The sequence below is a fragment of the Struthio camelus genome, chromosome 13 (assembly GCF_040807025.1).
Source record: "Struthio camelus isolate bStrCam1 chromosome 13, bStrCam1.hap1, whole genome shotgun sequence".
Lineage (NCBI taxonomy): Eukaryota > Metazoa > Chordata > Aves > Struthioniformes > Struthionidae > Struthio > Struthio camelus.
Window position 1 is genome coordinate 19,841,624 of NC_090954.1, and position 27,166 is coordinate 19,868,789.

The 27,166-nt window shown below is 39.1% G+C and overlaps 1 protein-coding gene across 3 annotated transcripts in view; it reads left to right on the plus strand.

Moving 5' to 3' along the window:
- The first annotated feature begins 940 nt into the window (after positions 1-940).
- The window catches only part of RANBP17 (RAN binding protein 17), a 170,508-nt gene continuing 144,282 nt past the window's right edge, over positions 941-27,166 (plus strand). For 2 of the 3 annotated variants that reach the window (XM_068959443.1, XM_068959444.1), the window contains exons 1-12: positions 941-1,060; positions 5,387-5,533; positions 8,043-8,133; positions 9,424-9,590; positions 13,027-13,092; positions 13,631-13,735; positions 16,532-16,697; positions 18,392-18,465; positions 18,936-19,055; positions 19,312-19,458; positions 20,567-20,739; positions 23,822-24,015. In XM_068959443.1, the coding sequence (XP_068815544.1) occupies positions 1,043-1,060; positions 5,387-5,533; positions 8,043-8,133; positions 9,424-9,590; positions 13,027-13,092; positions 13,631-13,735; positions 16,532-16,697; positions 18,392-18,465; positions 18,936-19,055; positions 19,312-19,458; positions 20,567-20,739; positions 23,822-24,015 (1,468 nt within the window). In that variant the 5' untranslated portion in view covers positions 941-1,042. Of the gene's footprint in view, positions 1,061-5,386; positions 5,534-8,042; positions 8,134-9,423; positions 9,591-13,026; positions 13,093-13,630; positions 13,736-14,238; positions 14,310-16,531; positions 16,698-18,391; positions 18,466-18,935; positions 19,056-19,311; positions 19,459-20,566; positions 20,740-23,821; positions 24,016-27,166 lie in introns of those variants that run through there. The other variant, XM_068959445.1, reaches the window with a different exon arrangement.

Below are 27,166 nucleotides of genomic sequence, written 5' to 3' on the forward strand. Positions count from 1 at the left end.
CCCCCGGCAAGATAACCCAGTAAACCGTCCCTTGAGACGTAGCTGTAACCATCCGAGTCCCTTCTCTTTTGCCTTCTGGATTTAAGGAGCTTTCCTGGGTTTTTCTGTTCTCCCCAGCGCCCTCGCTCTTTCACCTCTCCACACGCGTTCTCCCCTCCCGACCGTCCCAGTCCTTTCCAAAGCGGAGTGGACTTCCCTGCTGCCGGCACGGTCTGAAAACTGCCTGGGCACCACTCGCTCTGGGCTGCCTTTCGTTGGAAGTCCAGAAAAAGCAGTAGCGACTGGCTTGGCCCGTGTTTACAGACTTAAGTTGGCTCATAAATAGAGGAAATTAATGCTATGTCGAGTTGCATTCATGTATCTCGTGAACTGCAGGCGTTATAATGATTTTTGCCATCTCCCAAGCACGGTGAGCTGAAGCTCTGAGACATCGAGCACTGAAGCGCCCACGCTCCCTACAGAAGGCTCTTCATTTGCCATCGTTGTGTTACTAAGTGCTTACTAAATGGTCTGATAATAAATTCTTTGGAAGAGGTGTCTTATTCTTCATTTTGAAAAGCAAGGAATTGAGGTTTTTAGCAACACTTCAGTGCGACAACCCCTGAAAACTACGGCCTTCCCCGTCAGCCTGGAAAACCCGGTTCCCTGTCTTGCCGCCGGCCCTGGGAGGCGAAGGACAGGACAGACGGCGAGCAGCTAGCACCCACAGCAACGCGCCACCCCGCCGCACGGACAAAATGGCGCTTCCCCAGCCCGGCGGCGCCCCGGCCCCGGCCCCGCCCACCTAGGCCGGTCCCCACCGCCCCAGCGCGGCCCGCCCCCTCCCCCCGCCTTTGTGCTCGGCCCCTCCCAGCCGCCGCGCGCGCTCCCCAACGGCCGCCCGGCCCCGCCCCAACGGCCGCCCGGCCCCGCCCCGCCCCAGCGCGGCCCGGCTCCGCCCCGCCCCGCGCAGCCGGCCGGCTCGGCTCGGCTCGGCGCGGCTCGGCACTGCCCCCTAGCCCCGGCCAGCCCCGCGGCCCCTCCCCGCGCCCCGCTCGGGAAGATGGCGCTGCGCGTCCAGGTCAGTGCGCCCGGCGCGGCATGGCAGCGGGCGGCGCGGCGGGGGCGGGGGGAGCCGTTAGGACCTGGCCTGGCCGTGGGGGCGCGCTGGCGGGCGGGGGAGTTGGGGGGCGGGAGGGAGGCCGCGGCGGGGGCGGGTGAGGCGGAGGGCGCGCAGGTGAGGGCGATGCCGAGCAGCCCTTGGGGGCGCGGCGCGGCGGGTGGCGGAGGTCCGGCTGGCAGGGGAGCCAGCGGGGCGCGGGAGCTGCGAGGGGCGCGGCTGGGCGGGCGGACGGGGCCGCCGGGGAGCGGGGAGGGCCGAGCGGGGGGCTGCGGCGGGGCGGTGGGAGGCAGCGCCAAGGTCACGGTGCCGGCTGGGCGGCTGTCGGGAGGCAGCGCCGGGAGGAGCGGGCGGCGGGACGCGGGAGTTGGGTCACAGAACGGGTACGCAGGTGGCGTTTGGCTCGCTGTAGAAGTTGGAGCGGCAAAACGTCCGCGGGACGAAGCGCGGGTGTAGTATAGGTGCCTATGTACATGTAAGGAGCCGGACCGTATAATGGTGATGACAGGCTGGCCTGCTGTGGGCGGTTATTCGTGCTTCCCCTGGCATTAGTAGTTCAGGTGGAACCGCTTTTCAGCTTATGGCTATTCCATACCTCTGCGAGGTAGCAGCACCTGCTGTCCCCCTGCTGCCGCCTCCTCCTGTAGGCGTTGGTGGGCTGAGCCGTCGAGGACTTCTCTGGAAACCGGGCCCAGCCCCGCTCCAGGACCTGTCTGAGATGAGCATTGAAATCATGTCTCAAACTACAGAGGAAGAAAGAAAGAAAGAAAGAAAGAAAGGAAAAAAAAAAAAGGCGCTCACAAGACTCTTGTTGAGGTGTTAGGCATCCGTCCCGAACCCCGTGCAGTGCCAGGGGATTGATAGCAGCAGGCTTTGGAAGTGTCAGAGAGGCTATCTTAGGCATTTATTTAAATACCTGGGCACCTGACTTGTTATATAAAAGGAGCTCTGATATGTATCTTCTTATCACGTTGTACCTGAATGGCTGTTTTGACAATGGCATTTCAGCAGTTATGCCCATCCTGTTGCTTTTACACGGAGCTGATGGAACTTTCTTAATAGAGTGTTTTAGTCAGAAAATGCTGATTAAAATCAAAATGTCTGTGGGCATTTGTCAGCGTCAGCAAAACTTTAATCAGAAACCTACCTGGTTTCCTGCCAGTTTCTGTGGCTCTTTGGCTGCCTGCCTGGTGGGTTGCTGTGGAGCCGGGCCCCCAGCACTCGGGGCCCTTGGCTCTTTCTCAGGTTAGCGGGAGAGCTGCCAGTGCGTCCTGAGAGCTGGAGAGGTGCGACCTGAAGTATTTGGAGAATTTTGTTTAGCTTATTGTGGAATATTTTGCATTTGTGACTACTAGGAAAAAAAAAATCACATTATTTAACCTTTTTCATTAGGGTGAGGTCTGTTTCTTGGAAAATGTGATGCTTTTTTGTGAGGAGAAAATGCTACTTCTTGTACAGGAATATATATCTACTTCTGACTGACTTGAACTGGCCAGCACCTAATTGCTGGATCCTCTTCATTGACAGTATTGCCATTTTCTTGGGAGTCATCTTTCAGCTACAGATAAAGATTTGAGTAATTGAGGCATCCAGAGGCATCAGTTTCACGTGTTTTGTGTCACAGTACAAAAGGGGTTGCGTTACTGTTCTGTTTTCTTGAAGGACAGTGTGTGTAGAGCTAGCCTAGGCTATTTTTTGACCATCTCTTGTCTTTTCATCGGTTTCTCCAAGTGTTTTTTCTTAATTAATTTAAAGTGGAATAATACCTATGTTACTTGGCAGAGTTTCCATCATCCACAAGATTGTGCCTCTCATGTTGTATTTGTTGATTTCACTATTTGAGTCATGAGAATCAGCATGTTTCCTCAGTACTATGCAAAAACTGTAATCTGTAGAACATCGACAAGTTCTTCAGCAGTCTGAAATGAGCAATTTGTCACCATACCTCTGGCCTGCCAATAGGAAACTTCATGATAATGTTCTCCTAAGACAAAGCATGTCCAGACAGAGCATTTCAGAGGGCTGAAGACTTATCAATCTCAATGTCTGATGAGCCAACTTTTCTTTGAAGATCACTGTCTAAGTTTTGTTCAGGCTTACTGTAAAAATTTCATGGTGGGCTTCCCCAGTTGTCCTTTGGACAAATTGTGGCTCTTCATAGCCTAACGTGTTAGCAAGAAGTTATTGACGATTCTCAGCCTAAATTTCTTAATTTCAATGTAATCTTAACCATATTAGCATGGTTTGTTAAAGTGTATGTAATTAATTCCTCTTTATTCTCAACATTCGCTTGTCTGTTCTTTGTGTATAAACTATTGCTTAGCCAGCTTGTAAGTCTTTGCTTATTTTAATGCAAGTTAGCAAACTGATGGTTTAGTAAACCCTGATGGTTGGGCTTAAATCCTAATTTTCTTCTGGGCTTTCCTAAACTTGTTGCTAAGTTATCTTTGTCCAAACCTGCAAGTCAAACTTCAGATGAGATTTAGGAGGGTCTGTAACTTTTGGTGGTAATTACATGATAATTTGATTGATGCTTCCCAAAATTGTATTGATGTTGTTCCATCCTTGCTTGATGTCCTTTTATTCTCATTATTTACCCCAGTTGTGTATTTTTGTGTTGTAATATTTCTTCCCTAATGTGTGTGCTTGCATTTGTTGAGTCTTAATTTTCACTTTGATTGGCATGGAACTTGCTTCATTTAAAATTGAAAATGTGAAAATTGTAGTACTGGGATTGTTACCTGCTCTTCATTTTCCCTCCGCTCTCCCTCAACTTGGGGGGAAAAAAGCAAAAATGAAGGACAAATCCGTTGAGCTCAGTCTCTGAGGCATTTCTTCTGTTCATGCTAGAAACAAATGTGCTGTTTCCTCTCCTTTCACGAAAATGAATAAGTACATGGCTACTTTTTAACTGAAAATCAGAGCCTTTTAAAATGTGGTTATTACAGAATCACAGAATGGTTGAGGTCGGAAGGGACCTCTGGAGATCATCTAGTCCAATCCCCTTGCTCGAGCAGGGTCAGCTAGAGCAGGCTGCCCAGGAAGTTGTCTAGGTGGCTTCTGGATATCTCTAAGGATGGACACTCCACAACCTCTCTGTGCAAATTGTTCCAGTGCTCAGTCACCCTCAGAAGAAAAAAGTTTTTTCCTGTGTTCAGACAGAATTGCCTGTGTTGCAGTTTGTGCCTGTTGCCTCTCATCCCATCACTGGGCACCACTGAGAAGAGTCTGGCTCCGTCTTCTTCTCACCCTTCCATCAGGCATTTATACACATTGATCAGATCCCCCTGAGCCTTCTCTTCTCCAGGCTGAACAGTCTCAGCTCTCTCAACGTCTCCTTATGTGACAGATGCTCCAATCCCTTAACCATATTAGAGACCGTTCACTGGACTCACTCCAATAACTCCATAGGTAGGGGGAAGCCTGGCACTGAACCCAGCGCTCCAGGTGTGTCTCACCAGTGCTGAGTAGAGCAGGAGGATCAGTCCCCTTGACCTGCTGGCAACGCTCTTCTTAATATAGCCCAGGAGGCCGTTGGCCGCCTTTGCTGTGAGGGCACAGAGTTGGCTCATGTCCAGCTGGTTGTCCAGCAGGACCCTCAGATCCTTTTCTACAAAGCTACTTTCCAGCTGGTCAGCCCACAGCATGTACTGGTGCTATACTAGTGCTGCTACTAAAATGCCAAAAAAAGCTGCTTTGAGTAATTGCGGTTTTTAGAATGAAATTTGCCAGAGAGAGGTTTTCGAAATAGCATAACTCCAACTGTTGATTGTTTTCCGTCTTTTTTTTTTTTTTTTTCCTCCCCTCTTCGGAAAAGGTATAAACGACCACTCTGAAGACTAACAAATGGATTGAACCATACTGAAAGTACTTTGGTAGCTGAGAGAGTTAGATACTAACAGCTTAATTTTTAGAGTAATTTATGGCTTCTTGCCACAGAAAGCCTGTTTTTTGTAATTAAAATATTGTATTTGTATATACTGCTTAACTCTGTGTACTGCAGTAATGGTTCTATGCCAAAGGCTTGTTTTGTTTTCAGAAAAACGGCATCTATCTCTTGCACATACATTTTACATGAGTTTGTGAGGTACTTATAAATTCCTCACTGAATTATTGCAGTATGAAATACAGTGTGGGGAAAAATTGCTGCTGTGACTCAACTGTAAAGCTTAGCATAGGTAACATTTCATATTACTGGTATTGTAGCTAGACTTACAAACAGTTGAAAAGAATCTTCTGTAGTTGAAAGGTCCCTGTGGAAATTTCGATTGTATTTTTTCCTAACAGAGTCTGGCAGAACTAGAAGTACTATGCAACCACCTATATGAAGGAACTAATCTAGCACAGCGAATACAAGCCGAGAAGGTACTCTTGGAGCTTATTGATAGCCCGGAATGCCTTAGCCAATGCCAACTTTTATTAGAACAAGGAACGGTAAGTATCTGAAAAATGTGTTACCATAAGTGCGATCATGCCAGTGGAAGCCCACATAGCTTGGCCAATCGTGGGCCATTATTATATCAGTGCGATAATGTCAAAATGCTTTTTCCTTTTTTTATACATACTCTCTTTCATAAACGATTCTAGTAAATTTGGCATTAGGCGGTAGTCTTTGTATGATTGACAATACCTTGCGTTAGAGATGAAGTGGGCAAAAAGGGAAAGTATCGTAGCTTTTAGTTACAGTAATTTCAAAAAGTAGTAATCAGGGCTTGTGTCGTCTATACAGCAGTGTTGTAACACCGTGTGGTATAACCTTGTGTTTGAATATCATCGTGCTCTTGTTTCTAGCTATCAGCTACAATAAAAAAATTGTATTAAATAAAGCCTTTAAGTTGTTTAACTTGTCATCAACTAACTTATCATTATTCATTTTATTTTGTAGTGTTTAATTTTATGGTTGACTCTGGTACTTGCTTGATAAAGTGATAGGGCAGTTAGTTCTGATTTGCTAGTCCAAGCTGAGTCTGGTATACTTCTTACTGTGTTTTTAAATGATTCAACGAAAGCATTAAAGACACTCTGAATGTTTAAGAGATGATGATGATACCTTGGAAGAACGTGTGAAAGCTATTAGTCTAACGCTTGCTGGAGTAGTTCATTCAGCTACCATTTCTGTGACGTAATTTAATTTTTACAAAAGCTGATATTTCTACAAAATCTATTATAGGAAAGTAATTAAATATTTGAGGTCGTTAGAGTGTATTGTGCCTGATCCTGTAATTCGGGTGTCTACAAGAAAAATTATGTTTCTGAGGAATCCAGGCTGGGTCAGTAATTGACCTCGGATTTGGTCTCATGAACTGGGTAGTGGAATAAGACCATGAAAGCTGTGCCCAGGTTGTGGGAGACAGGAATGTGATCCAGCTGCCATACGCGAACGTGCTGCCATGCCATGGTCTGATTCCTTGTGAAGCAAGCACCACTGCATGGCATAGCTGTGCTACACCTGCTGGATTCCTGATCTGGATGCTGGAGACAGCATCGTGAGAAATTCTGTAGTACCCAGTGAGTACGCGGTTTAGATTCGGTCTCTGTTTTCATTTCTCCTTCTCTATGTGATGTTCAGGTGACATTTAGCAGTCACTTAAATTTTCTGTCCTTCTCTTACGTTCTGTGTAAGAGATTACAATGTTGTTCACCATTTTTCTATTTTTTAAGTTCTTTTTGATCCTAGAATAAAAGATGCTCAAGAAGCTTTTATTTTTGGAAAGAAACCTTTTTTGTCATGAATAAAGATGATTTTGGGGTATATTGACTCAAGTCAGAAGGGGTATCGTGCTGTTATTCTTATCAATTGTCTGTGCATAGTATTTGCGTTATCTTTGCTAGGTTTCACAATGCAGTACCAAGTGAAATAAACACAGTCTGTGATCACAGAAAACGTAAGCACCGAATTATCTTTAGGAAATTGTGTAGGGAATTGAATTATTACATTTGAGTTAAAAATTAAACATCTAGGAAACTTTCTTTTGGGGTATGTTTGAAATCAAGTTCTGATTGATTATCCGATCAACGAATAAGCAAATTCTATGAAATAATAGAACTTTTCTGTCTACGATAGTGCCGCTTTAAAATGTTTGCAAAACAGGTCGTTTGTTAGGGTTCAGATTCTATTTCTGTGGAAGCATATTAATGACTTAAGAACAAAATTCTGTTCAGTATGTATACAAATAATATATTTCCTTCCAAAAATTGTATGATCTGTTCTGTAGAAGTGAATTTGTGAAGATTTTAAAGTAAATGTAATGGACTTGGAACACATTTAAAGCAATACAAATAAATATTTTAAAACTAACCTATTTTATTTGCACTACTGAGCAGACTCTGAATGTTAAAAAATATTACATGGCTTTATTCAAAAGTTTATATCATTTAAAATTACTTAAGCAATAATTACCATTTTGTAGAGCGTTGTCTGACGTTTTGAACTCCTAGCCCCATGTATAGACGCAAGGCTTTTAATGAAACAAAAGTAACTTTGTACCGTGGTTTAGAAATCCTCAAATTCTGAATGTGTTGTGCTTTTTTTTCTTTAAAAAAAGAGAGAAGTAAAGGAAAAGAGGAAAAGTATTTAAAAACATCTTTAAACCTAGGCGGTACCAATGGTAATCATCGCAGTTCTGAATTATCAAGTGATTTAAAAGCAGAGGTTTCAAACCTAATGAACTGCCCTGAGTAATAAAGTGACTTTTAGATAAATGGTTTTAGTCAGAAAGAATAATTTTTTTAGGTCTTTACCTCTGCTGTTGTTGTATTAATCTTTTATAATTTATGGTTTTATATATAATGAAATAAAGATATTACTAAAATACATTTTTTTAAAATAAATTTTTGGTAAACTTAAACATAACCAGAACCTCCGTAACACCTAATCTAGCATGACTGTCTCTGCTTTTAATTAGCCTGTTTTTCAGTAACATCTTATGATATGTTTTTGCAGACATCCTATGCTCAGCTTCTAGCAGCAACATGCCTGTCTAAACTTGTAAGCAGGGCATCTCCGTTACCTATCGAACAAAGGATCGACATCCGTAAGTAATGTTTGTGGTTAAAATTTTATTATATTAAGTGGATCTAAAACTTCATATTACTGTGCGTTACCACAGTAACTGTTCAGTGGATAGCCTGTTTTTTCTCTAGTTCCATCCATTTACCATTTACCTGTTATTCACAAGGTAGTCATTGCGAGAGAGTGAACATAAAAGTAACTGTGAGATCCTTCATCAGTTCTCTGCGATTAACTTCCAAATAACATTTCATAGTTTCACAATTAAAATAAATACATAGCTGCACTTTCTAACTGAAAAAAATACTGACATCTTGCTGGGACTGTGCAATATTAAGTCCTCCTTATGTTTTGAAATTGATAGGAGAGAGAATTTTTCATATTGCTTCATATTTTTAAAAAATACTCATTTTTGAAGACTTATTTTATATTCATCCCACAAGGCCTTAATGAGATTTAGTTCATATTTGTAAAGGATGAAAGTTGCAGGTGCTGCTAGTACACTTACCAATCACTTGTATTTATCTGTAATAATGTTTTTCCTCGTGGTTAGCTCTTACCATTTTTGAAGGGCATGTCAGGGCAGCTTTTAAGGTCCTGCCAGAATTTATTTACTTGTAAGAGTCTACGCTAATGTCATTGCCATATCCCAAAAGGGTAAGCAAGCATGTGGTAGGTGTTGAACACTGAGGCTTTGCATGAGAAACACAGGATTCGATTTGGATTTTTAGATCAACCACTGTTTTATCAGTTCTATGGATCGTAGTGCTCTAAAATGCAGGGCCAAGAATTCACTTCTTCTGTTAACATATTTCAGTGTTCTTTTAAATCAACTTTAATTGTATACATTTTAACATCTATTGGAAGAGGGAAACTTCCTACTAATTTGAAAGGAATTTCCACAGTGAAATAGGTATTACTCTAGGAAAAAGTCTAGATTAAGTTGAGGACAATGAGTAGAGACTCTTGTCTGAGAAAACTTTAGTGTATCTTAAGCTGACTGTGAGGACTGCTGTTACGTAGTGAAATAATCGGTGCCCGGTACATGGGGCAGTTACAGGATACGGGACAATTATGACAATAGCTTGCCAAATATTCCATAGGTATGCTGTAACGAGGATTGTGTAGGTAACGTGCATTGTGTTACTGAAAATTCAGATGTATTTAATATTTTCACATAACTTACAGTTAATGTACTAAGCATAAGAAATTAAGCTTTTACAAATTTCGTGCCTTCGGTTTCTGTTGGGATCACTTAAGCACGTTTTTTTTTACAGAAGACTTTTGTTGCTGATTTAAAAATGCTTCGTTACAGGGAATTACATTCTGAACTACATAGCTTCTCAACCCAAACTGGCTCCTTTTGTCATCCAAGCTCTTGTTCAAGTCATTGCTAAAATTACAAAATTAGGATGGTTTGAAGTGCTAAAAGACCAGCTCATCTTCAGAGACATTATTGCTGATGTAAAAAAATTTTTGCAGGTAGGAAACAATCATTCACTTCAGCAATTTTTTTTTGTGTTCGGATCCCTTCATTTTTAGTCATTGGCATGTTTTGGGACTTAGTCATTTTACACATGAGCAGAAAAATGTGAAGAGCTTTGTCTAAAACAGAAGATTGCCCTACGATGAAGAACCAGGTTTTGACACGTATTCGTGAGTACGTGGGTATTGTTGTCACACAATTTTCATAGTGCTGTCATGCTTTATGCTTGTTTTCTTTTTCCAAAACACTCTTTTCACAGCGCGGCTGTAAAACCTCAAGTCTCTGTTGCCATGCCATTCTATTTAATATCTTCATTTTTTCAACTGATGTGGAGATATGTTTCTAATACAGTGTTAGCTCCTGTCATATGAATAGAAACACTGGTACTTGTATCATCTGAAGGTCAAGACTCTCAGATGTGTTAAAGTGTTAATCTGAATGTTAATCTGAATGTGATTCAACAGTGACTGCTGAAATTGTCCCAAACTACTCAGTTTTAGAACCACTTCAAATGTATTTTCTCAAATGCCTGTTGTGGAGGGTTGATCAAAAAGATACCTTTTTAACTATTTGTTGGAGAGTTTACTGTTATGATTTTATAATGCTGCTTTTCTGCAGTGAGACTGCATCTGCACATCCGTTTTTAGCAGAGCTCCCTGGAGATACCACTGTTTCTGAGGTTACTGACAAAAGCTTGTGTAATGATAGACCTGTGGTACACAGAACTGCAAGCCACTATATGTATTTCCCACGTTTCCTTTTCTCTCCATGAGAAATTGGTAATTCATATTTCTGTGCATATGTACTTAGATACCTGCATATGCATGTTCTCTCTCCATACAGGTGTAACAGTGTGAAGAGAAGAGGAGTGAAAGAAAAAGACATTCTCTCTCTCTCCTAGGATTACAGTATACAATATGGGGAGAGAGATAATCCATTGGGAGTGTTTTTGTAACCTTACCTATTTCAGCATATGGATTTAGATCTAACTTTTCACAGAAATTATCCAATCTACGTAGAATGGATAAGGGGAAATTTGGGACAAAAGATCAGAAATCTTCCCTCTCTAGTAATTGGATGGGGCAGGAATGTCCTCGTTTTACGTTGCCTTTGACGTTATGTCCTATTCCCCCACTGCTCTGATCGCTGGTGTAAAGAAGATGAATTGCAGGTTAGCATGCAGGTGATCTTTGCTGTTCATAGTATTCAAAAACTGGAAAAAGAATTTTTCCTAACGTCAGAGTGCAGTCGTTCACTGTGGACTGTTCACTGCACAAATTTTACAAGTCAAATCCAGAGTGAGTGCTGTCAGACACAGTAGCTAAAGAAATAGGATATACAGCATCTTCTGTGAAATAATTTCAGAGAAAGTGATTGGATGTCATGGCTTATTATCTGAAGTTAATTAAGGTTAATTAAAATAAGAACACTTATTGTACAAAAACGTTCTTAAAGAGTTTTAGGAGGGTTCACTTAGAAATCTGATTAGGAAGTTGTTTCTGGTTAATCTTTCTGAATGTCTGTTCATTCAGAACCCTAACCATTCAATGAACCCTAATACTTCTTCTGAGAAATAAGAATCAAAAATTTAAGCTATTTGGAGATTTACTTCCAAAATGATCCTGTTGATGTGTTGGAAGTCCTGGCAATTCAGTAAGAAAATACAGTGTTACTGTTTCTGTTCTGTTTCTTGCCTTTGAGTTTCACTTTTGTGTCTCATTTGTTTTTCACTCTGATTTTATTTCTAATATTGTTCAAGTTAATGTACTTTCTGAGTTACATTGGGAATGTCTAATAAAAGATAGGCTGCAATATCTTGTTTATTAAAAACAAACTCACGTATACTACTTCACCGTTTTGCAGTTACTTTTATGAATGTACTGTAATTGGATTTTGCATTTATTATTAAAATGATTGCAGTGTGACTCTTCAGTGTGTAGTTCATTAAAAATGGAGATTTAAATACAAAATTTAACTTCTTAAGAGATTTCTTTAGTTAAATTAAGAAATCCTGGAGAAAAGAAAATTAAGCCATATATCTACTAGTGAGTTAAATTTTATGCAAAAATTGAAATAATAATCCCTAAACAATACTCATATATGTTAATAATTAGCAAATGGTGGTTTCAAGTATGTATACATTAGTATTGCAGCTTGAACTTCATCCAGTTTGTATTAAGTGTGATTTAGTGGGAGAAAACGGGATTAGCAGCTAGGACTGTAATTCTGTTCCAAATTCATTTGTAAGTCGCCATCCAGCTTTCCACTTCTGTGAAGAGGGGAGGTTACATTTTCCAGTTTTGCAGGAGCTTTTGGGGGATTCAAGGAACCATCATGGACTATTTTAAATTTTTGAAATATAAGAGAACTTGAGTGTTCAAGTTGCAGTTCAAGATATTTAATCTTATGGAATGCAAAAAAAGGCGACAACACAAAATTTGCCTCGGGATACTCTGAACTTTTTACTTTAGGTGATAGTACAAAATAAATGACAGTGAAAAGTCAGGCCCCTTGAGTAAGTAGTGAAGTTCTTCAGTAGCTGAAGCTTTGAGTGATCTTTGGAGTTGCCGAAATAATGAGTGAGTTTGTGACAAATGTCAGGAAAAATTTGACAGGGGGATCAGCATTCTGGGGAGATTTGCACAGCGTTTTGGACACCAAGGGAGCTGAGATTGCAGAGTGTGGTTATGAAAGCCAGCACAGAGCTGTGCCTCTTGGCTCAGTTGCAAGGCCTAATTGCAGTTGATTTTAATTATTTTTTAACAAAGCACGTTTAATTTTTTTATAAATGCTTTGTAGTAGCTTAGGGGAGACAGCTTATTTCGTTAATATCTGAATTTCAAAAAAGTCCAAGGAACTTTACTGCTGTGGATCAGATCACACCCTCAGATGCAAACATTTGACACCTACTACTTCACTTCATAGACACAAGTTCTTATAGATGGAATGTATTGTTTAATTCAAACCAATGCAGTTTATGTTACTGTGAAGAGAAAAGAATGAGGGGCTGGATAGATAGAATTTCAAAACTATTTTTTTCTGAGTATGCCCTGTGATCTTTTTCATCCACGCATGGCTTAATTTTATAAAGGGTTTGAATTTCATTTGGCTTGTCGTATCAATGCTAGAAGATGGAACAAACCTTTGAGAAACATGTACTGTAGAATTTCTAGATTGTGGTTGTTTAAAATCTATTTTCAGATAGATTTTTGTTATCATACAATTCTTAAGATGTATTACAAGTTTTTTTTTTTAAAAGCTAGTCAGGGAATTTGAAGGTCTAGTTCTATTGACATGGATAGAAATTGGCATGGAAGTCTTCTAAACAGCTTGGGAAATCTCAACCTAAAAATCCTCTTGATTCTAGAAATGTTGAAAAATATTAAATACAAGCTGTGGTGTTTTAGCAATCATGTCTGTTTTCTTCTGTAGGGTACTGTGGACCACTATATAATAGGAGTAATGATTCTCTCAGAACTGACTCAGGAAATGAATCTAGTAAGCATGCTTGTTCGTTTGTTTGTTTTATTCCTTCTGCAAGGGATGTATGTATTGCCAATAAAGCAATGTGTTGAATGCTTCTGCCTTTCATAAAAATGGTAGAAGAAGCATTACTTAGACATAAAGTGATGATCACCCCCTAACCCACCCACCCCCAAGATATAGGAAGACCAGAAATTCCCAGTGCAGAAACTGTACGCATACTAGATATGCACCATATTTTCTAAAGGGGAAAATGTTTCTAAACACAGTCACTAGAAGTGGTGAAGACAAACAAATGATCATCTCTTTCAGTTGTATTTCTATTAATGATTTTCTTTTGCCTACATCTTAACCTGAGGAAGTTCCTCAGACCTTTTCATCCAGAGAGGTAACATTGATGGGGAAGTAGGAGGCACTTCAGCAAGCTGTCAAGATTTATATTTAGTGCTGGATCATAATTTTCATTTGTAATGTCTAATAATGAACCTGCCAGTTAATCATCCAGTTTTAGCAAAGAAGAGAGCATTGTTTATTGTGTCCTAACTTTTTTTAGGTTGATTATTCGAGACCTTCAGCAAAACATCGTAAAATAGCTACCTCATTCCGTGACACCTCTTTAAAGGACATACTGATGCTTGCATGCTCTCTTTTAAAAGAGGTGAGACTCTTTTATTATTGAACTTAAGTTGTTAACATTATAATCTTTCCTATTTTGAACCCCTGATATTTTCTGTGTCAGTGAATTCCGTACTTAAATGGATTACATGACACCTGATTAAGCTCAAGTGACCAAAAAATGTTCAAAAAATTTTTTGTCAGTCTTCTTCTCTCCATCCTTCTCTATCTTGCTCTCACTCTCTCAATCTTTTCCTCCATGTCTCCTCCCCCTCTCTTTTCATACCTTGCCTTCAGGGATGGACTATCTAAATTCTGAGCTTGTCTTCTTTTTCAGTGTGTTTTCCTGATTTAATTTTATCTCAGTTTTGCTAGGCATACCATCTCAATAATTTTTAAAGAATTATTCAGCTAAGAGAGACCAAGGAGAAAGACAAATTCTGTACCTTGTAGTATGCGCTAAATTTTGGCCAAGGTTCAAGGGTTTTTTTTTTTTCCTTTACTAGTTCTCTTATCCTCTCTGTAACACTTTGGGGTAATTCAGGCTCCATCCTCTCCAGAGCCTTGACAGGAGGTGGTGAAGAACAACATGCTGTAAGCTAAGTCTATCAGGACAGGTAGGTTGAGATGAGATCAAAACTGGAATTTGCATTTTGCATTTTGTGCTGCCTAGGGCCCATAGGAGTGAAAGTGGCACCGTGATGTATCGTTTTACTTCTCTTTTGCTTAGGCTGAAGCAACTCAGCTTTTGAGAGCAACTTATTTTTCAAAAGATTCCTGATTTTGAGTTTTTCACTCCTTTGGGAGTGCTGGTTCATTCCATCATTTTTATTCTGAAAATCAAGCCAATTGGATGCTGAAATTTGGGCACAGGAGTTTAAGCTAAGAATTTAAACACAGATGCCCTCACGGTGGGTCAGTAGATAAGGCTAGCAATTACTTTTTAGTTAACGATGTAATTCTCAAGGCTCAGACACATGACTTAAGGTAGTGCTGTAAAAACATGATAAATTGCGTTAGCTGAAATGTCCTTCATCAGTATGTTTTTAAACTAACTAGCATGTTTTACATCACATTTACAATCGGTTTAAAGGGCACACACGGTCAGCTACCAGTGCTCAGATGACAGGCAGTAATTTCTTTATATGTACCAATTAAATAATGTCTGCACCCTCACTTCTAAAGAAAGAATATTCTGCTAATTTACATGGGATATTTTAAATCGGTGTTCGAATTGCATATTAATGGAGAAATTCTGTATCATTTCAAAAAGAATTAGATATTTTTGAAAGAATGTGCTATTTTCTTAGATATAGTAAAATCTACTATGCATGAAAACAATAGGACGTGTTTGTGCGAACCTGTATACTGTGGCAGCCACTCCCTAGCTTTCCTCAAGGTCAGCTGGTCTAAAGACTTTTTTTTTTTTTTTTAGTATTTTATATGTTGATAGGTTTGTCTGAGTGACGTTATATACATTTCCAGACAGAAATATATGAAAATTCTGATTAGCGTCTTTATAATGCCAACTTGAATATAGGAAGCTGTTCTGAGAAATATTTATCAGCCTCTGTAATACACTGAGCATGTGCACTGGCCTAACAGACATTGAATCACTAAAATAATTCCTGTCTGTTACATGCAGGAGTCTAAAAGTTATGTGAAAGATTGGTAGCCAAACAGGTTATATTTATCCAAGACATAAAAATCAGATGTGAGTTTCAAAACTAAGTTTGTAATTTAATGTCCATTCTAATGTGTTACAACGGTTGCAATCAAATTAATGAGTCCTCTAATGACAGACAGTTGATTTTCATTCCCCTCACCTAACCTGAAAAAACATTTTTGTTGATGAACTTGAGATGTGACTTTGAATCTAAATAAGGAGCAAATGCACTAGATAAAAAGATTGTTTTTCTAGTCAAAATGATGTCAGTTTTCTTTTTCGTATCCAAGAGCAGCATCAGTGACTGACGAAATTGCGGTTTGTTTTGAGTGCGTTTATATTATGTTTGTAATCTTTGGGAGTTATTTAACTTGAGATAGCAGCTTTATGATAAAGTGTTATTTAAATTGTTATAATTACATAAGGGGACCTGTAAAAATGTGTTCTTACAATCTGTTGAGTGTTAGCTTTCAATACCCAACTGCTTGCTTTGCTTGCAAAGTAACTTTCTGTTCTGACTCTACAGGGGTTAGAATGCAGTAGAGACACTAACAGCTGTATTTATACAGATATTGTAAATAGCTACTTTCAGATTGCGGACTGTTCATTTCATTGTTTTCTTATGCCAGTTTTTCTAGACATACCAAAGGAACATTCTTTGAGTGTGTAAAGTGAACTCATACCATTTACAAAGCCTGGACAATCCTAGGTATCAAAGTAACAAACAACCAGTCGCTGAGATAATTCTTACCCGTACAGTGTACTCCACACTGGTCTGGAGTAAGTGAAAGAGAAAATTATGAAACGTTACAGTTTAATTTTTGCACTGTTCTTCCAACTTTAACACAATTTTAACAGACTGTATCAATGACATGCCTGGTTTTACCTGTTCTTTATGCAAAAGACTTATTTCACCAGCCTTTTACAAAATTATTTTTAAGAGTGGGAGCTTTAGCTTGATATGGAAAATATCTCATAGGTGGTAGTATTATTTTTTTTCCCTTGCCCTTAAGAAAGGCTATGCCTTTTATAGTTGAAGGGTTTATATTTCTCTTAGTATGTATTCTGTTGCTCTGAACTCTGCAGTTTTATATACAAACATTTTCCTTTTCAAAATTGTTTTAAAAACGTGTTCTGTGCAGGTGACCTAACAAAATGTTTTTTCCTTCTTAGCTCTTGGCAAAATCTTTAAACCTTCAGGACCAACGGCAACAAAGTCTAGCAATGCATCTTTTGAAGCTTGTACTAAACTGTCTTAATTTTGATTTCATTGGAAATTCAGCTGATGAATCTGCAGATGATCTATGCACTGTGCAGATTCCAACAAACTGGAGAACAAGTAAGAAAGGATCACAACTGTTAGTCTGAAGTATTCTATACCTAGTGGATTGTATAACCTGCTTTGTCACAATAATTGCAAATATAAAATTATTTTTTTTATATGGGGTAGTGCTTTTTCTGGTGAGTTATTGGGAAACCTCTTCTGGCTATTTAACCTCTCACTTTTCTTATTGTTCTTCTTGCAGACAGAAATAATTAATGTAATCTATAACATAGGCATTCGCGGTAATTCAAATTAATCTAATTAGATGCTGAACACTATTTTCGTCGCTAACATATGAACACCTTGAAGAGGACGAGCATCTGTAGCATGTCTGTTTCCTCTCCTCCTCTTCCTGATGAGTAAATTACGTGAAAGCTCTTTTAGTGCAGTTGTTTGCTCCACTATGTGAGTTTTGTTAATGAAGGCAGCAGAAGGCTTGTATCTTGGCTCTTAGACTCTAGAGAATTGATTTCCTGGACATCTACAGCGCTGATGCAGTATAGTACAAAGAAGTCCAAGCTAGCTTTAACAAAATTATCTTGGATAGCAGAAGCAGTTTTGCAGCAGTATGGAGCTCCAGTATGGAGCTGCTTTTTGGCAAAAATAAATTAGTCTGCCTAGAAGTCTGTTACTTCCGACTAAAGCAGCTAGACTGTTTCCTATACCCAAGAACGGAAGGTTTAAATTTGGCTTGCTTATACAATATGAAACTTTGCAGTATTTGATACTCCTCCTGATTTCAACAGCTCTACTCTTCATCAGCTTCCAGGCATAATTCTGTTCCTTTTGCCCTGAAGCACGGTGCCTCTAATCACAGTTTGAGGAACAAAGAGTAATAATATATGGCAAATAGGGGAATGTTTATGAAAGGCTGACTTTGGCCAGGTGACAGCAGTCTTCCAAGACAACCTAGGAAGGTGGAGGGGAGAGTTTTTCCCAAGATTTTAATTTAGATACTTTAAATTTTCCTTGGGGGAGAGTTTTTCCCAAGATTTTAATTTAGATACTTTAAATTTTCCTTGGAGGAGTCTGCCTTTTTCCTTCCACATGGAGACTGCTTAAGGAGATTAACTTTTGCTGTAGACCACCTTGCACAAGTCTTCACGTAAAATAATGCTTATTAAATTGAACACCTTGGTAATACTGTCTAATTTGTGAGGTACTTAATTATGAATTATCAGTGAATTTTCTACCCTGTTTCTACCCTTGCTACTTCCCAGCAAAAGAGGGTAGTATTGTAGTCCACTTGATGTGCTTCCACAGTGAATTGGTAACGCGGTCTTTAAAATAGTATTTTCTGTTTATCTACCTAAAGCAGTTTGTGTATCTTTAGTTAAAGACTTGCCTTTGCTAGCTAACTGATTTCTTCAGGTTATTGCAGTAATACACTAAGGCATGTCTCAGATTAAAAAAAGGAATGGTAAAGTGCATATGTACTTCTATTATAGAGCAGCATTCTCTAGTTATTGCATGATTTGCAGTTCAAAGGAAGTTTTCTGTATGAGATACCGGATAGAGTAAATGTGATAGAGAACAGCGCGTTGCTTAATATCGTGCAATGAGCTAATTAATACATCTGTCCTTAGTTTATTCTTGACTACAGTGAACTCATTCTTAATTTTTCTATTAAAAAGAAGAAAATTCTTTTCATGAAGATACTTAATTATTGCTGGTGGAGAGTGATAAAACCAACTTATCTTTTTCCCTAGTCTTCCTGGAGCCAGAGACCTTGGACCTGTTTTTTGATTTGTATCATTCCCTTCCACCAATGCTGTCTCAGTTAGTAAGTGAAGCATAGTGATTTACGCTTAAATAATTTCAGAAAATACTCCTTTTACATCTGTACTTTGTCCAAAAGACCCTGATTTATTCTGTGCGTTAGCATAGTATGAGTCCTGCGATTATTAACTGCTTGGCTCAGTGCCCAGTCATCATATCTTTTCTTTGAACTTCAGCCCCAGTTTCCATTTCTGAGCCTGAAAGCATTCAGAAACCGCCCCAAATTCAGCATCACTCAGCCGCATAGAAAGCATCCACCTAATTTAGTCTGATAAAATCGTAAGCCATTGTAAAAGGGAATTTTGAAACTGAGCCATGTTTATATTCAGTGATCCTAGAGATATTGCAGCAAAAGTAGTCTTCAGCCTTGAATGTACTACAGGCTTCAGTGGATTGGAATCCTCCAAAAGATAAGAGATGATTATTCTGACAGTTTATTATTTTTTTTTGTCTTACAATTGTTTTATTCTTTAGGCACTTTCTTGTTTAGTTCAGTTTGCTTCTACAAGGAGATCTTTATTCAGCAATCCAGAACGTGCCAAGTATCTTGGTAATCTAATCAAAGGAGTGAAACAAATACTTGAAAATCCACAGGTATCTTTTTATTTTTAATTTTATTTCTTTAAATTGCTAAGGCAGGTGTGGATTTGTTTTTCCAGTCACAGTCTTCCTTCATTTACTAAATCTGTCAAAACCACTTTCACCCAGCCATCTGGTCACTTTGATTTCCTATTCAAAACAAAGCAAAAAACCCATGCAAATAAAATTGTCGCCTGACCAGCAGTAGTACTCATAACACTTCTATTAGCCTAAGCTGTTAACTTTTAAAAATTTGCTTCTTCAAATGTAGGGTTTGTCTGATCCGGGTAATTACCACGAATTCTGTCGTTTTTTGGCTCGACTAAAGACAAACTACCAGCTAGGAGAGCTAGTAATGGTGAAGGATTACCCAGAAGTTATCCGACTTATAGCAAATTTTACTATTACTAGCCTACAGGTAAGAACATGTACGGAAATGTTATGCTTTCTTCAACTCTTGAAAGACAAATGAGGATTGGGGTTGCTTCTCTTTGTTGTTTTGGGGGTCTTTGTGTTTGAGGAGGTGGTGAGGCTTGCATTCACCTAAAAATATTTTAATTTGTCAGTGTTGTAAGGCAGACCTAGAAATTCTTTACAACTGGTTCCTGCTCTTGTAGAGTTGTGTTGTGGGCAGATATAAAGAAGAAATAGGACATAGATGGATTGGAGTCCTCCACTCTTAGTCCTCACCCTCCAAAAAAAAAAAAACCCACAAAAAACTCAAACCCTCTGTCCAACCCTGAAATACCTATACCTGTGCTCTCATGTAAGTTTTGAAGTGCTTAAACTGACTAGATGCCTGGAGTTCTGCTTTTGCACGTATGTGCAGTTGTCTGTATGCTGAGCAGCTGAATGCAAAGCTTCTGCCTGAGTCTGATTCAGAAGCTAGGGACCCAAATCTGCATCAAAATCACGCAGATCACAGGATCAAGATTCTCACAGGGTTAAAAGCTTTCTGGGTTTCTTTTTCCTCCTTCCAAGAGGAGGATGTGCACACCGTTTAAGTAATAGTGTTATTTGTCGTTTCCCCTAGTGTCTTTTTGTGGTCTTCAGAGTAACGGTTCAAGATACCAACCTTCAGGAAAGGATTTTGGCCTTTAAATTCTGGAGTGACCCTTGGCAGCTCCATAAGCTTTGGAGAGAAAAGAGAGTTGAGACGCGCTTCTGTGCTTTACTTTTCCTATTGGGTGGCTGTAGACAGCTCCTCCCTCCACATTTAGGATTTTTGAATGGCCCTTTTATAGCATTTAAATCTTGCCATGTGACACAGTGTAAGAGTCTAGGCTTAACTCTTGAGTTTCGGGCTGTGGATCCCACTTGGGGGAAGTGGGCATCCCTTCAGGTTACGTATTGCAGTGACCATGGATCAAGTCTGTAATGTGTTCCGTAGTATATCTTAATCCTGACTGGGTCCTTCTGTAATTATTGTGGATGAGTAAAACTACTTAAGAAAAAAGCATCATGTTTCACAACTAAAATTTCACACTGGGATTCTTTAACAGAAACATGTTTTTGTTTTCTTATAGCACTGGGACTTTGCTCCAAATAGTGTTCATTATTTGCTAACTCTGTGGCAAAGAATGGTAGCATCTGTACCCTTTGTGAAAACAGCAGAACCCCACCTCTTAGATACCTATGCACCTGAGATAACAAAAGCCTATATTACTTCTAGACTGGAATCTGTTCCTGTAGTTATAAGGTAAACTTCTAATTGCAACTTTAAAGCTGTAATATAGAACATTTAATTTTCTGATTTACTGGCATGTTATGTTTAAAATCAAAGTACACTGGTTCTGCTTACTCTGGCAATTTCATTAGATTATCTTAATTGGCTGATATAATTTTACTCCTTTTGCTTATTGAATTCAGCCCAAAATCTTGCCTGTTATGTTTAAAATGAGCTACTAAACAGAAATTAAATTTAAATTCTAGTTGTTTTTCCTCTCACATCCTCATATTTTGGAAAGACTTTTTTTCTGAAAAGCTATGTGGATTAACTCTGTTTTTCAATTCCGACCTGTTTATCTATGCTGCTAGATGAGTCACTTCTCAGGCCCAGGAGGACAGATTAATGGGGGAAAGCAGAAAAGAACCCCACTCCTAAGTAAGACTGAGACAGAGTAGAACAAGCTGAAGTGGCAAGATTGAAACTGGCTGACTTAGAACTTCTTAGCTCAAATCTTTTTTGATGCCTTAAGTAGACATTCCATAAGTCCACAGTGTAATCAAACAACAACAACAACAACAACAAAAGCGTTTAGAGTGCTGAGAGGATTGAATTTTCTAGGAAAGTTTTTATGAATTCCTGCTGGTGGGATCTAGTGTCAGACTGTGGGACTGAATAACAAGGTCACATGCGCTTTCCGTTGTCAGTTCTCCATTGCTGCAATGATGTCATGTGTTCTGTTTGTGTGAGGGAGTGCATCCAACCTCATCACTGTTGTCCATGTCTCTGCTTAGCTAAAATTTCCTGTGTCTGCAAATTATGTAACCTGTCATCGATCTGCTTAGTGATTAAGCTACGTTCGCAGTAGTTATTTGCCTTAAGTTGTCACCATGGGTATGTTGAAGCCTGACTGCCTAATGGTTCAAAAAAAGTGAACTTCTCTGGTAGTTGTCTCAGCAGCAAGAATTAGTAGTCCCTACAGGAGCTTTCAGTGTTCAGAGCTATGACAGGGAAGGACAAGCAGCTGATTGCCGGTGCAGTTAATTTTCTTGGGCCTTCTCTCAACCTGCCTACGCTTCTTCTGGCGTTTTAAATTATCTTCTCTGTTCTGCTTTTCTGTAATAGAATCTCAGGGTGCACCTTCCTGTCTCAGCTTTCTCCTGTACTGAATGGTATGCTCCAGATCAGCTTCTTGACGTGAAGACTCAGTAGGGTTGAGCTTCTGAGTGGCACCATCTGGCACAACCAGCTCCATCAAAATGTGCTGTCATCGTCACCAGCATCACTATCAGCATGGAAAATCCAGTTTATTTATGGTTGACATTGATGAGGGATTCTTCTGGATGTCCTTGTTACTTTGTTCTGTGGAAGAGTAAGCATTCTACTCTGAAAATAGCCTATGGGGAAAAGAAAAGGAAAGTACTGATCTTCTTTTTACCGGTCTGTATCTTTCTTAAGACTTAATCTTGATAATGCTGTCAGTGTGTATCTGTTCCCATCTGACAGCTTCAGTTTTAAGTGATTTTTATACCTCTCTGGTATTGTCATATTCTCTTCCGTGATGCAGACCCTTTGTTGTAACTTTTCTGTAGACAGCAATATTAAATGCAGACTTTAATATCAAATGTTCAGGCCATTCTTGAGAAACCTGAGATATCTGGGAACTGATTTCACAGAACTTATTCGGCTTGCTCCAAGGAGATTAATTGGTACTTTTGCAAAAAAACATCAGTTTTCTGGAGTTATAGTTTTCCTTTTAAAAAAAAAAAAAAAGTCACCCTTCAGACAAAGAAATAACAGTGGAAGAAAAGTCAATTTTGCTCCTTTGGGGTGGGGGGGGGGTTGAGTAGCTATTAGCTCTTCTGAGTATGTATGAACGAGGAACTAAGGATTCTTCTACAGAAGGGTCGACAAGAGAAGGCTTTTCTACAGGCTAAAAGAAGCTCTTTTATTTCAGGTATTTCTGAATACCTGAGGACGGGTCTGGTTCAGATCATCTTGGATGTTAGTATTCTCAGCTGATTTACGTCTTTCAAAGTCTAGGTGATAGCAAGAGGGCGCATTCATCCAACTCTACCCAAAGGGATTCTAGGACAGTCGTGATAAGCCTGATTGGCTCTAGATCAGCGAAAAGTATTTTTCATCCTTACTGTGATTCAGCCTTCTCATATCAAGGAGATTCATTTTTCTCTGGAAAAAAGTCATTTCCAGTTTTATATGAAGTATTCCAGGGTCAGTGAGTTCACTGATTTGATGGCCTTTCTACCTGTAGAGTAGTACCTAAGTACTGAGATTTCAGTCTGTTACTTGTTTAAAGGTCAGATTTAGATTTTTATTTTCACGGCCTGTTTCACTCTGATTCTCTCTTGAGCCCCGTTTTCACCCTACAAAGTCATGCTTACATACATAAGGAAAGGATGCTGTTGTCTGTACCCTGTGGAGCCTTTCTGAAAACTCTACAGATTGTTCATTGCCTAGACAATAACAGCGTAATCTTCTGACAAATAAACCATTCCTACTGGATTTATGTAATGAGAATGATTATACTTTGAGGCAAGAGCTAATGGTCTCTTTGTCGTAGGCATCCTGCAGGATCACAGCTTGTTTATAGCGGATCCTGTAATAAAGATTTATAGAGCAGCTGCACGGAATTTTACTGAAGTTTGGTTGTCAGATTTGCTATCATGGTCTTGTGCTTAATTTGATGAGTGTGCAAAGTCCGTTTCTGTTAAGTTTTCCATGCCATTCTTTCTCCCCATCCACTGAGACAGGTGCTCCTTGTTAGTCTTCTATTTGAGGTCCACTGTGCATTTACCTTAACGGAAGAAAGGAGGTACTAATAAACATGGTCCTTCAGCGTTTACCTTTCTGTGTTTTGTACTGCCTGTCTCTTCTCTCTGCCTTGGAGTTCTTTGCATTTTAAACTACATGTTAAGATGAAGGCATGGATAGAATGTTATTGTGTTTATATGGGTGTGTATAGACACGTATGTAAATAAAACAAGAGCTCAGTGATAGTCATGCTAGATTGGGGGTGGGGAGGGGAGGGGAGGGGAAGCAGAGAATCAGCTTCCAAAAATAGTGGTTAAGTGGCTACTTTTTATCTGTATTCCAGAGATGGCTTGGAAGATCCACTGGATGATACAGCTACAGTTTTTCAACAGCTGGAGCAACTGTGCACAGTTAGCAGGTGTGAATATGAAAAGACCTGTGCACTTCTTGTACAGTTGTTTGACCAAAATGCACAAAACTACCAAAAACTATTACACTCTTCTGTTAGGAATCCATTAGAAGTCACAGTCCAGGAAGGTTAGTATTTAATTTAATCTTTAGACTACGTTTTATGTGTCAGTAAACATGTACTTGCTTTTGAAGGGCTGGTCATCTTATGGCAGCTGTTGATACTTCTTTTCTGGAACTAGGAGTTTGTGTTGCGAAGTCACCCGGCACCACGTTTTCACCAGTGGTCTATATGTTAAATATGCATATTGGCAGTTGATGCATTTGTTTTAACATCTTGTTATATTTTTAGAGTATAGGCTCTGACATGTTATATGCCACTTAAGAGAGTGGGAGCTGTTAAAGCTTGTAATTTCTAAAATCAACCTTTTAATGTGTCAGGTTGGGAACCCACTGAAACTTGAATATTTTTTGAAAATGAAGACCTAAACTTCTGTTCTTTCTGCATTTATCTGTCTGCACAATGAATATAACATTAAAAACCTTCTGTTATGAGTTTTTGGAAAACTAGAGAGTTAATCTTAAGACTATTAATTGTAGTGTAAGATGTAAAAATAAGAAGTACTTTTACGTATTTTATCATATACCTGTTTCGGTCATCTCTGTCTCTGATTTAAATTGTCTTTATAACTACTGGCTTTTTCCTAATATAGTTATCTCATGGCTGTTGCAGCTTTACATGGGTAAATGGTCTTGTTTTGAAAAGGTGAGGCAGGTTACTGTACAATACAGCTGTTTCTTTGCATGCTATTCAACGTTGGTGATTTATTTTGTCGTTCTTCTGTTGACAATTTGAATTTGCCAATTTTCTTCTTGGCAGGAGCCACTTTCTCACTAATTTATATAATACCTGCTCCTGCTCATCTTTTTCACTTATTCCACTTTCTCCCATACCCCGTCAACTTTTCTTTGGGAGCACTTCCACTGAATGACCTGATTTCATTTGACCAGCTGCAGGCTGAATTGGTACTGCATTCTCTAATCTGAAGGGCCAAAAGGAAACATTCAGCTGGAATCTTTCAGACTAAGTGCTCTGGGGGTTACTCCTTTATGCATTAGAAAACATTTGATGCAGTTTAAATAGTATGTTTCTTTTCCGCAAACTAAAACATTTGTGCTCATGTTGAACAATAACTGTTATATCCCCTAGTTGTACATACTTAAATTGAGATGTTTAATGGCTTTTAATGTTACCAAATAAGTTAATATGATATTAAGATCTCATTTTATTATACTATCTTGCTCTCTGCAACAGTGGTGATGCGGTCATGGTTTACTAAAACAATAATCCCCAAGAAATGGGTCATTAACAGTAGTTAATGATTACTTGTGATCTACAGTAATGACTGATTTCTTTGGGATTATTGCTGTTATAAACAATAATTACAGATTATTACAGCAATAATTATTTGGTAAAAGAAAAGGTGTCATCTGCCTAAGTAGCTGCAAAAGCAAATGAACCGAAAATAGTGAAGGTATAAAGGAGAGGGGGGAAAGTAATACCTATTAGTTAGTATTATGCTAAAAAAAAAAGAGGAGTGTCATCAGAAAAACAGCCATGTTCTTAAATTTGAGTTACTGCGATTTGTAGAAAGGAAGACCTTTTTTTAATTTTTTTTTTAAATTATTGCTAAGATGTTGATCAAAGTGGTGGCTGTGCTGCTCAAACCAGCCAGACTACTTTGCAGCTGCTTTTTCATACCATCTTTGAATAGGAATTCTTTAGGAGCTATTAAACCTCAATTTATTTGCGCATCGACTGTTCTCTTAGACACTTCAGCTCCTCAGTGTTTTGCTAGTGATGTTACTGATCTCTCAGTGTCTTAAATTGACTGCTGTTTGTACTGTGATTGTAGTGTGCTGATGGGGTTTTGCTTGACAATTTTGCGCTTTTTGTGAAGAACCACAGGTCTAGTTACAAATAGGCAAAGATGCTAACAGTTAGTACTGTCTTTCTAGATTATTGGTATTTGGGAGTGGTACAGCAGCAGTATTTGAAGATACTGTTCTTGTCAGAGTATTTAGTTGGAAGTTCACCTTTACGGTGTGAGAGTAGAGATGTTTTAACTCTGTAGTACCAGCACCCCAATACTTCAGAAAACCTATGCAATCTCCAGGATATCCTCGTGGAACTGTGCACCGAAAATGAGGAGATCTTGTGCAGTGTCCTCTCCATGGAAAAGCATGAGAGGGACAAGGACAGTGCTTCCAACCAGACCACCATATTTTTCTGTAGACTATGAAGAAAATTACCACCTTGTTTTTCTCAGCCAAGGAAAAGAGGCACATCCCTGTTACACTCAAGAATTTCAGTAGGACAGTGAAAGAGGGAGATCTGAGGTTACTTAGAAGTAACAGAGCGGGGAGAGAATATGCAGAAATGCATTTGCGTGATTCATTTTTAGGTTGACGGCTGCCATGCATTCAAGGATATAGAACTCTGAGTCATTTGGGATTCTTTTGGACAGAAAATGATGATTTATTGAATTGAAATTTCAGAAAAAGGAATAGATTCTTTTTCCCCCAGAGAGCCATATTTTAAAATCTTCCCCATAAGTCTTGTCTCATAAGTCAACGCTTGTTACCTGTCGCTAAGTCTTTTCTGTTACTGATTTCAGATTGTATTGCATATTTCTGTGGTAGATTTCTTAAATAAGATTGAGATTTAAGATAAATCTGAATGCTTTCCTATACTTGTATTGAAATCATCTGCATGCTATTCCGTGTTTTGCATTATCTTTTAGTGTATATGTGATCATATAATTGATTCTTAAGTGATTTTTTTTTTTTTTTCCTACGGGGCTTAAATGTAGAGAATACACCATACTATACACCTCTAACTGAAGTAGGATCGCTTCTGATGTGTAGTTCTGTGTTAGATTCAGGCCATAAGGATACCGAGATACCTTAGAATAATTAATAGTTCCTAGCTGAAGCTTAAGAAGTAGAAAATTCATTGCTATCTCAATTGTGAGTTTTCAAAACCTAACAGTGCCAAGCATGAGGAAGTTTAAATGAAGTTTAGTATTATGTGAATGAAGAGTAGTTTATCAGAGAACGTGAAACAAACGTGAAGTAAAGCCTAGAAGGCAGCTACTGTGCATATAGCAGTGCCAATATATACCCAGAAATATTGTACAAAAACATTTTTTAAGTGGCCTCGTTTGTTTATCTGTAGGCTTTCCTTTGTATCACATTTGAAAATGTGTTCTGAACATAT